This window comes from Triticum dicoccoides, chromosome 4A (genome assembly GCF_002162155.2).
Source record: "Triticum dicoccoides isolate Atlit2015 ecotype Zavitan chromosome 4A, WEW_v2.0, whole genome shotgun sequence".
Lineage (NCBI taxonomy): Eukaryota > Viridiplantae > Streptophyta > Magnoliopsida > Poales > Poaceae > Triticum > Triticum dicoccoides.
This window is the reverse complement of record NC_041386.1, coordinates 579,991,855-580,003,694: the sequence shown is the minus strand read 5'-3', so window position 1 is coordinate 580,003,694 and position 11,840 is coordinate 579,991,855. Positions and strand designations below refer to the sequence as shown.

Below are 11,840 nucleotides of genomic sequence, written 5' to 3'. Positions count from 1 at the left end.
CCCTCTCACACAATGAAAGAAATCTGAACATATCAGAATTTTCCATGCTGGCGCAAATTATTTAGTAATGTACAATCAACCACGATCAATCTCTAAAGATCAAATCTAATTTAATTAACATTACCTTAAATCGCTCAATCACATCAATTAGAAAACAAATAAATGATTTTAAGAAAAATCGCTCAATCACATTAACTAGGAAACAAATAACCGATTTTAAGAAAATTAATGTGTAAATCATAACAAATAAATCTCATCAGGAACGAGGCTATCGGGTGAGACCCATTCCGATGGACGACATGTGGCACTCCGGAGATGTAAATTTGCACCGCGAGGTGTTGTAATTTACATCTCGTGGAGGCGGAAATGTATTTATTTATTTTTGCATATAGACCGTCTGTTGGAGAGATATTTTTTGCCTCAGAAGATTCAAAAGTTGGTTATTTTTACATATGGACCGTCTATTGAAGATGCTATTAGTCCTGAAAATATTACACTGAAAAAATATTATTTTGTGTATAGTCGAACACTTAAAAAACTGATTGAGAGAATTTGAGAGGATGGAGAAGATGAGGGCACAATAGGGAAATGGATGGAGAGAGAGAGAGAAAGAAGAGTGTTGGAGATGAGAGACAGAGTGACAAAGAGGGTCTTTACATCAAAAAAGGTCGACAATGATGCATAAACATAATTAATATGAGGGTAAAATATATATTATACACAACTAATGTTGAACTATTGTTATATACAAAGAGCCCGTAGCAACGCACGGGCATTCTACTAGTATTTACATGATGATGAGTTTTATCAGATCAACTCGCCAGGACTAAGCCATAAACCGTGACACTAATGCTAAGTTGGACACAAACAAGGTTTCTCTATTTCCTTCTCAACGAATGATATTGTTACTTAGACGTCAATCCAACACATGGATGCACGAGACAATCTACATTCTACTCACATTGTTGTTGTCGTCGTCATGGCCTCATGGGCAAATCAAGACACAGCAGTGAAGATATAGCTAGGGGTGACACTGACAGGTTGAAAGACAAACCAACACGACCCATCGGCTCATGGGCTTGATGGCAGCATGTTGTTCTAAGAAACTTCCACAGAACATACATAGTATTAAATCACGGTGGCAAATAGAAAAAATCAAGAGTACTTCAATAACGTACCCCCTTCGACAAATAATACTCCCTTCATTCGGAATTACTTGTCTTAAAAATGGATGTATCTAGATGTATTTTAGTTCTAAATACATCCATTTCTGAGACAAGTAATTCCGAACGGAGGGAGTATATCAGTGTAGTGCGAAAAAACGTCTTAAATTATGGGACGAGAAAGTAAATGATAAGGAGTACCATATATTTTTACAGGAGGCAAACTTTTTTTTGTTAGTGCAAGATATTCCGCATGCATGCAAATGCTATATACCACACGTGCTCACACGCTAGGCTCTAGCAATAGTGTCGTTTACATCCGGCGGCTGCTAGGCGTAAGCCGGCTGATCTTAGAAAAGATCAGCCCCTGCGCAGCCGTCTGATTTAGACGTAGGTGGCCGTTAGATCGTAGGCTCCCAACAACGCTTCTTCCTCTTCTTCCTTCGTATTCTTCTCTCGCAGTGCTCAGTTGTTGGAAGCGGCAGCCCCCTCCTCAACACGCAATGAAGTGCTGCTGTTTGCCGGAGTCTCGTCTGGTCACAGCAACCCCGCCATCGGTCACAGACGCAACACTGGCCGGCTGGCCGCCCGGCGATGCTCCAACGCAGCACCGGAGCCTCGATAAATACTTCATCGCAGCACCGGCGAACCCGAGGATGCTTCGTCGCAGCTCCGGTGCCTCGGCAATGTTTCATCGCAGCACCGGCGCCTTGACAATGCTTCATCGCAGCACCGGTGAACCCGACGACGCTTCGTCGCAGCTCCGGCGCCTCAGATATGTTTCATCGCAGCACCGGCGAACCCGGCGATGCTTCGTCGCAGCTCCGGCGCCTCGGCAATACTTCATCGCAGCACCGACGAACCCGACGATGCTTTGTCGCTGCTCCGGCGCCTCGGCAATGCTTCATCGCAGCATCAGCAAACCCGACGATGCTTCGTCGCTGCACCGGCTCCTCGACAACACGCGGCGGCGACGGCGGCGGATGCTGCTACGCAGCACACGGCGACAACGACGGATCCAGCGACAGCACGCGGCGGCGACGGCGGCGGATGCTGCTACGCAGCACGCGGCGACAACGACGGATCCAGCGACAGCACGCGGCGGCGCATGCTGCGATGCAGCGGCGGCGATAGCGGATGCAACGACAGCGCGCGGTAACGATGGCGGATGTAGCAACAACACGCGGCGGCGATGGCTGCAACAGCAGCAACAACACGATGCAGCGACGGCAAAAGCTTGCTACGATGCAGCGAGGACGATGGATGCAACGGCAGCACGCGGCGCTGGCGATGGCGCGGTTCCAACGGCGGATGCTGCGTTGGAGCATCGTGCGTGGCACTACTGGTGGGTGCGGATGGGAAGCAGCCATCGCTGCCATGCACCTAGAGAAAGAGCAGAGCAGTTTGAGAAGACGAGCGGCTCACATGCTCGCATCGAAGGATAAGGTTGAGGCGGCTTGGGTGGGTCCATGGGACAGAGAAGCGTGTGTACCGCATGATGAGCTCAATCGGATGGCTTGGGACGCGACTTACGCAACGCAAAGATCAGTCGGTTTACATAAAGAGTTTTCCTTTACATCCTCAACACGCCACTGTTACCGTGTGTTGTGGTTGATCTGGACTATCGAACCGACGGTTTTATCTTGTCATTCGTCCGAGAGCGTCTCTGCGTCCCTGCGGTCAGACTCCGTGACAGCCTCTAAACTGTTGCACGCCCTTGGCGCAGTCACGCTCAAACTTCACCTCCACCGCCTCACCTCGTGTCGTCCCGCCGGGAACAAACGGAACCAATCAGGCACTATTTGATAGCAAAGTATTTTCTAAATATTTTAAGAATATTACAGTTTTTGAGATTACCACGGTTTTATTTATAATAAGCTGTTTGGTTGCCCCTAACAATTATGCTTTTAATATTGTAGTATTGGGCAAACTGCAGTTTTTTCTCTGCACCCAAACCTCTTTTTTAAAAACAGAGCTGCTGAGTGCTTAAACATAACAGCTAAACAACAAAATTTACAGCGTTATGGGCAACAACCAAACAGGTCCTATGTATTCTGAATACTGCAAAATACTCTGTTTTGATAAAACTATGGTATCTCACACCTATAAGCAAAATTACTGTAGTTTTTGATACTTTGATTTATATAATACTTTGCTATCAAACACAGCCTCAACCAGCTCTACTCCACGTCTTCACGTACAGTAGGAGGCAGGAACGAGTTGTGGCTTGTTCCATCAACTCCATGCTTGAACCCAAAGCACACGTCTCCCTCGCATCAGCTGGACCGGACGCAGCTCGTGAACCTGCTCGACCCTTCGCAATCAAAGACCTCGGTACCGAAACGGTGACAACGGCACGTCGGTGGCTCGTTACGCCGATAGCATTGCTTTGACGCCTCGAAGTAAAATTTTGTTTTATTTGATGATTGCGGCATGGCATGTCTTCTTTCTTGTAGTCGTCAGTCGTCGTTAACCTAGTTGTAAACTTTTAGGGCACATCTAGATGTGCAATACCACATCTAAGTGAGTGAATCAAGTGTAAAGAAGAAGAAAATAAGAAGAAAAATAATACCCACACGAATCTCGACGTAAGATCAATGACACAGGACTTAGATGTGCAATACTTATGGCGCACACACACATAGATGTGCTTTGGCAAAACTGATTTTTATTACCTCTGGTGTTGTTTGTACTGCGATAGTCGAAGATGAATAGATTGGAAGTTTCTTAGACAAAGAGTTGTTTTGTAATTTCGGTGTTTTTCTACATATTATTGCTCAAAGAAAAAAAAAACAGGCACACGACGTTTCACCCTCTTATGCGTGGGCCCGCCCTCGATCGACAGGGACGGTACGAGTGGTGACACATCCAGCCTCCGATCCGACGCCAACGAGCTGGCTGGCTGTACGCCAACGAAACACCATCCGATGATTGCGGTGGCAAACAAGGCACGCGCTCGATGGATCCAAGGGGAGAAGAGGCTCCTCTTGCCCGGTGCCCAGCCCGCAGCAGTGCCACCGGAAAAGAAGATACGATGCACTGCAGAGTTGCATGCCAACATGGTAGGGCTGGTGCAGGCCGGTCCGGTCCACCGCAACCAACAGATTGTTCGGTGAGCAGAGCCGCGTCCATGATGATGATCCTGGACAGCTAAACCCAATCATGCAACGCAGGTCCGTTGCTTTCAGCGTCCATCCCATGGATCTCATCATCAAAAGGTGAAAAAGGAAGCTCTAGTTAGTAGACTAGACAGTACCCAAACCCAGAATCAAAGGAGAAAAGTGTAAGGGAAGCCGGAGCCACATCCACAGGCCACAGCAATGCTCCTTCCTCATCACACAATCATGCCAAGCACCACCCAAAACCAGCCTCACATTTCACATAAAACTATTGGGATTTATACAGCGGAAAAGCCCACTGAGGCCAGCCAAAATTTTAAAAAAATGTCCTCTCTTTTCTTTTTTTGTGTTCATTCATTCATCCTATAGAGCTGGCGCTGGCCTGTTCCACGTTAATTAATTCATGGACCCCGGAAGCTCTCTCGCAAAGCCATGATTTCTGCCACGAAACACACCTCATGGGGGGGTGGGCGGCTCACCAACCGTCTCGCCCTCCAAAGAAACCTTACAAGGCAGGGTTGCGGCATGATCCGCCGTCCGAATTCCGATGGCGATATGCCGAACCCAACCTACCCAAGGGGGAGCTCCTTCTCCTCCTGAGATGACAGAGCCCAGCTTCTCAACTTCTCGCCTGACTATGCTAGCTAGCTAGTCGGCAAACTTCCCTCTTCACTCGCTGTTGTTGCTGTCGGTGGTGTGCAAACTTTCTTTTTCTGATTGTTGGTATCTCCATCTTGACGCGTTGTCGCTGACAAACACGATCGCGGGCCTCGGCGCTTATCTGTAAGCAACAACAATCAATCAGGCCAGAATGTGGTCGCGTTAGGCGGGAAAGTTTGGTGAAAATTTAAGCATTGTATACAAAGAGAATGTGGAGTGCATAGCTTCCTTTCGGAAAGTGTTGGTATACTGTCTATCCATTGAGCATGGAATTAATGAACTTGTGAAAGTTGCACTAAACTAATCCTCTTATGGTCTAAACAAAGAAACAATGATTGTACCATACTCCATGTGCAATACAATATTTAGCAGACAATAAGCAAAAGTGCGCGCTTCTTTACCTTTATTAATCCGTGTAAGGATGCAGATAGTGGGGCGAGATTTCTCCAGAGTTGTTCCTTGCACGCTGCTCGATCCTTCTGAGGTCCCGGAGATGCTGCAAGATCTCCTGAAGAAGAACAAAACCCTTGCCTCCTCTGTTCAAGGACCTCACGCACTGCTTTATGAACTCCTTGTCGGCCTCGAGAGCTTGCAAGCGCTCATGGACTTGATCGATCTCACTGGCAATCGCCAGCTTATCTTGCTCCTTGGCAAGTTCCAGCATGACTTCTGCTGAAGGATCTGCGACGGTAACTTGCTTTGTTAGGAGGCCACTCCCATTTCTCATGGTAGTATCATCAAACAAAGGGAGGAGCTTCTTTCCTCCATTGCTTACGCCTTTTCTACTATCATGAAGTTTGAAGGTGACGTCCTCATCAGAGAAACCATTTGAGGCACCGTTTGAATGGTTATCTTCTGTGAAATGCTTGTCCATCTTCAAGTTATCAGATTCTTCATCTTCGAGGTCGAAAAGCCTCTCCTCTAGCACTTTCAGCTGATCCAATATGGAGAGCCTCTCTTCCTCACAGTCAGCTAGCGAGCCATCAAGTGTAACAATATGACTAGCAGTTTCATGTAAAACAACATCAGTGGGACTACTGCCATTGCTTCCATTCAGACCATGGGCAGACTCATCGCCCTCATAGAAACTTTGGGAAAGGTCATCACTGTCCTCAGCACTTGATGAAGCTGAGGATGATCCATTCTGGTCATCGGCCTTGTGCCTGGACATTTTCCTCCTCTCCTTCGCCTCATAGAGATGAATCTTGTGGCGATACAGTTCGAGCTCCCTCTCCATATCTTGCCTCTCCTTATCTCTCTTTACAACTAGATCATTCAGCCTCTGCAGTGCTTCTTGATCATACTCCGACTGCTCTTCCATAAGTCGCTGGTACTGCATCGCCTCCATCTGCATTGCAGCTTTCTGTTCTTGCAAGCGATTTATCATTGCCATGGTCTCATCAGCAGCTATAGCTGCTGCACTCCTCTCATTTTCAAGCTCTGCATATAGCGTACTCAATGACTTGTGGGCAGCTCCCAAAGCAGACTTGAGTTGATCAACACTCACCAGTTCAACGCTTCCCAGATCAGTGAACATATTAGCCACACTTGAATCAACAGACCTCGTATCAGCAGTCACTGCTTTAGGGTCTGGTAATTCCTGTAAATAACTGATATCTTCAATATCAGTTGGTGTATCAGAAACTCTCTTATCTTCAACATCACTGCAGTCAGAAGATGATTTGTCTGAACTTATTGAATGCCCATCAGAAAGTTGGTGCAAGCTTGGTAGAAGATCCTCAGTTGGATCAACCTCAATATCATCTGTTCAAAATAATAAGAATTGTTTCAAAAATTGCCAATCATATTAAACAAGTCAACCAAAATGCAGTAAACAGGTAGAAACAAACTCTTATAGTCTTAATATTTTACCTTCGCCTGCTGCCATAAAAGTGGATAAATGGTTCAGCTGAGGCTGTTCAACATGGTTTTCAATGTTCTCACTTGAAATCTCAGTAATTTGTTCCCAAGAATCAAGTGCCGCGGAGTCCAATTCTTGTTTCAACTCGGCCAGTGATATTTTCTCCTCTTCACATTCTTCATCGACATGCTCCCTGGGATGTATCATTACCGAATCCAATTCCTGACTCAGCTCAGCTTGTTGAACCTGGTTCTCCTCAGTGTTCTCGTTCGAAACCTCTGCGTCATGTGGCCCACCTTCCATTGGCATAGCGTCACACTCATCCTTTATGCCAGCTTGTTGAACCAGCACCTCTTCAGTATTTCCATCAGATTTGTCAACAACTAATCCATGCTCCATGGTATCAGATGGCATGGAAAACAATTCATGTTCCACAGTGCCCTGTTCAACTTGCTCATCCTCTGATGATGACATCTCTTTCAATCCATTATTCATCTGAGGAGCTGCGTGTAAAATTTAAAATCAATATGTTTTTCTCTTATTAATGTTAAATAAGCAAAACTATCAGCACTTAAAATTGTTGACAACTAAAAGGACCTTAGTTGACAAGAATCGCTTCTATTTAGTTAAGAGGTCCATTTCATGCTATCAAGGACGCTTCCGTTTTTTCTTTAGTTCCATCAAAGGATCATCAATACAGATGCTAAAATCTAGCATATCTCATGGAATGGATCAGCTAGAAGCCTAAAATAAGAAGTCTAGATAGGAACACTTAAAGACCATCTCCAGAATAGTCACACAATAATTTGCAAGAAATAATACTGTCTACTCTACTTCAGTAAAATGACTTACATAACAAACAGATATACGGTAAATAAACGTGCAGTGGAGCAATTGAAAAGATAGGTAATTACTATAGCGAGATCATGTATAAATTGGATATAAAGAACTTATAAGGTTATTCTTCCAGTTATTCTTGCAATTAGCAAGAGCATGTGTATAAGAGGTCCATTTCATGCTATCAAGGACACTTCCAGTTATTCTTTAGTTCATTAAAGGTTCATCAATACAGATGCTAAAAATCTAGCATATCACATGGGATGGATCAGCTAAAATAAGAAATCTAGGTAGGAAGATCATCTCCAGTATAGTCACAAAACAATTTGCAAGAAACAATACTGTCTATTCTACTTTACTAAAATGACTTACATAACAAGTCTAGGTAAGAACACTCAAAGATCATATCTAGAATAGTCAGGAAACAATTGGCAAGAAATAGTACTGTCTATTCTACTCCACTGAAACCACTGGCATAACAAACAGATATGCACTGCACATGGCTGGCACAGTAATAAATGTGCAATTGAAAAGATATGTCATTACTATAGCAAGAGCATGGATAAATTCATAAATTTATAATGAAAAATAATTACTTACAGTGCTGAGCATCAGAGGCCACCAAAAATTTCTCCTCGGTGGCATTAACCTTCCTCTCCGGCACCACATAGTCCTGCTCCACGGCCACATGATCAACTGCTCCCTCCCCTTCACCACTGGGGTGAGATGACAGCTCAGGCACACCGACGGCCAAGGAGTCGATGGATTCAAGCGGCACCAGTCGCTCAACGCTGCCGGCAATGCCAGCGCGGTGAGCTGAAATGACACCGATGGAATCATCCTCCACCAATGGCTTCTCGTCGAAGAGCTCGATCACAGGGCCGTCCTCGGACACGAAGACCACGTCTCCGTGGCCGTCCTGGTCGCAGCCGCGGCCCGGGTCGTGAGCCGCGGCCGACGGCGTGGGGAGCAGGAAGGGCGGCGAGTAGAAGCCGCTCTCGAGCGCGACGCCGCAGCAGGCGCAGGCGAGGTCCCGCTCGACGAGCTCGCTCCGCCTCATCCACGACAGCAGCGCCTTCCCGGACGGCGCCGCCGCGCCGCAGTCCTCGCACATGTCGGCGGCGTCGGCGAGGCGGCGGTGCGCGCGGCAGTAGCCGAGGCGCGACACCTCGGCGGCGTGCCCGTCGCAGAGCACGCGGCGCAGGGGCTCGGCGCCGGGGCGAGACGCGTCGAAGAGGCTGTCGACGGCGAGGCGGGAGCAGAGCGCGCAGGGCGGCGGCAGGCCGAAGAAGGCGGCGAAGCGGGCGATGAGGTAGGAGAAGACGCCGTTGGCGAGGAGCAGCGCGATGAGGATCCACTCGAGGAGCGCGCGGGCGAGCAGCCGCGCGGCCCGGCCGCTCCTCCCGCACACGCCCGACGCCACGGCCGGCTCCGAGGCCATCGAATCTCCCCGCGGCTCTGTCTCCCGGCGACCGGAGGGAATGCAACCGATCGATAGACGGACACGCCGGCCCCGCCGCCAGAACTCGCCGTGGAACCGAAGAAAGCACAACAAAAATTCCTCTTTGACTGGAAAAAGTATCGGGAAACAGGGCAATGCGATTTCTGGTGGAACGACCGACCGACCAACCAACCGAACCACTCTCACGAAGAAGACGAAGAGGAATGAGGAGCCGGTTTCATGGAGGAAAAGAACAAGAACGGAAAAGAACAAAAGAGAACAACTCCCCAGCAGATTGCGGCGGGAACGGGAATCCGGGCGGGGCGGCGAGCGAGGGTGGCCAAGAACGAACGCCGGGGCGGAATCTGTCGACACGGAGGATGGCGACAGGATCGCGAGCGCCGGTTCTCAGAGGAAGAGGGAGGAGGGGTCTAGGAGGGGGGCGGAGGGAGGAGGGAGGAGGAGTTTGGTGGAGAGGACGGACGGGCCGGAGGCGGAGGAGACGAGCGGAATATCGAGGGGGAGACGAATAAAAAGGAAGGAGGAGAGGTGCTCGGCTGGGGTCAGTGGCGATGCTGGTAAATCCTCGCCATTAAGGCGTATAATGCCCGTAATTAATCAGTATAGCAAATGATCGGTGGTGAACGTTGGGGGCGACGACGCGCAGCGCTGCGCGAGCTCGTCTCCCCCTCTCCCGGTAGCGATGGCGGTGTCATCACTCCCTCTCTGGCCGCGTCGCGGGTTCGTGTGGCAGATGGATAGATCTCCGTGCAGATTTTCCGCTCTTGTTTGTAGAACGTGGCAGTGGTGGTAGATTCTGGCGGCTTTTCTCCGGAGGCGTCGCGGTCGGACGGCGAGACGGATGCCGCTGCTGGCCGTCAGTCGCGTCGGGCGCACGGCTGGCTCGTCTTCGTTTCAGACTCGCGACGGACGGCACCGGGAGGAGAATGGCACGGCGGGTTGGACCTGCTAGCACGGAGTAGTAGTTTATCTGTGAATCTATCCCGTGGCCGAAGACGACCGGATCAGAGACATGTACTGCGACGATCTGGAGGGGGAAGAACGTGGTGGCACCTCTGGGATTCTTCTTGGCGTCTTTGACCTGCACTGGGTACTGCTACTAGTACTTCCTTCGTCTAGGTGTGTAAGTCATCTTACGAAAACCAAATAATCCCAAAATACTTAGGCGCGGTGCATTAAATTCTACCTCGTCTCTTGTTTCTTGACATATCGACCAATAAGAGAAGTAAGTTGTGCATGCTTTTAGTGACTTGAGACTACCAAACATGACATGCAGTGGTTAGTTCATTGCATGCAATGTTATTAATTAGCAAATGAACATTAAGTTTTCTCGTTTTCCCCTCCTCCTTGGTCACGGTGTACAACCTAAAATGACTTACTCACCTAGACGGAGGGAGTACTAGTTTTTAAGCCAGCTCAAGCTCAAAGTGAAAAAAGAAATCTTCCATTTTGCTTTTCTTTTTCTTGTCCTGGATGCCAACGCCACTTGTTGGGGTGTGGACAGGTGAGGGTCGCCCCATCACCTGCTCTGGTACTGGGACGATTTAACATTTGAGAAAACTCCGACCGTATGTATGCGTATGTCTGCTCAAACCTTGACGTCCTCTTTGATTCGTAGGATTCTCAAACCTCTGGAATAGAAAAAAAGAAACGCAAGAATAGAGTGTCATGTCCTCTTGTATCGGGTAGGAATTCGAAACTATAGGGATTTTGATGCAAGAGTGTTTGATATCACAGAAACACAAAAGAATTCTATCAAGAAGTTTGAATGGATGAAAAAAAAAAATCCTTCGAGCATGTAGTATGAATGAATCCTACGAATTATATCAAGAAGTTTGAGGGTTTCAGTCCTGCGAATCAAACGACTACCGTAGAAACAAAATCATAACGGTCCAAATCCTCCAGAAATTATATGAAATTCCTTTGAACCAAAGGAGCCCTAATAGTGGACCTACATCTTGTTCGGAACACTGGGAATTTTTAGACAAGCCATTTGATTTTTATAGATTATTAGAAGCAAAATGCTACATCCGATCAAAGAGAAAAAACACAAAAGGTTATACCTCATACTAACACCAAAGGTCTTGAATACCTACATGAGTCGCCCGCCAAAAGAGGTGAAGAACTTGAACCGTTGACGCATTGTGGTTACCACCTGCTTGCACGGCAGGTCATCAAAACCATGCTTCATTGCCAAAAATGTGAGAGAGAAGACAATGGCGATTACCTTAGGACAAAGAAGGCAAAACCAAAACACCACTAGCTCCTTGACATCGGCTACAAAGGGTCAAAGGCCAGCCCAAGATGGGGACGAAGCCGATAGATGTTCATTCCAAATGACGTAGCCTCCACCGCCGATACTCCTATGCTATATACCAACCAAAGATTTAGCGCTCCCTGCCTCTTATCATCAAATACGTCGACAGGGATGGCGGGAAGTAGGTGAAACGATGACGAAGGACCTTGGTGGCTAAGATTTTGTCAATCGCAATAGTTGGTGCATGGAGCGCGGGAATTTACGTCGCGTGGAATTGATGCATTTATCGAGACAAGCGATTTGCCTATTTCGTCAAGTAAAAGAAAGAGCGGGGAATATTCAAAGCGTCCCTCCTCCCAATGCCCATAGAGCGCGGGAAAATATGTCACTTGGAATTAATGTGTCGTGTTATTTTTACCAAGACTAGCGGTTTGCTTATTTAATCGACTAAAACCAAGGAGCTGGAAATATCAAAGCACCC

General features: G+C 47.7%; 1 protein-coding gene across 1 annotated transcript; it reads right to left on the bottom strand.

The window, feature by feature from the left end:
* Positions 1–4,508: 4,508 nt before the first annotated feature.
* On the bottom strand, positions 4,509–9,980 carry LOC119286915 (myosin-binding protein 3-like). The gene is made up of 4 exons (XM_037566381.1): positions 8,241–9,980; positions 6,815–7,306; positions 5,344–6,706; positions 4,509–5,063 (listed from the first exon to the last, which is right to left on the bottom strand). The coding sequence occupies exons 1-3, from the start codon at positions 9,079–9,081 to the stop codon at positions 5,349–5,351; spliced, it is 2,691 nt and encodes an 896-aa protein (XP_037422278.1). The 5' UTR covers positions 9,082–9,980; the 3' UTR covers positions 4,509–5,063; positions 5,344–5,348.
* Positions 9,981–11,840: the final 1,860 nt, after the last annotated feature.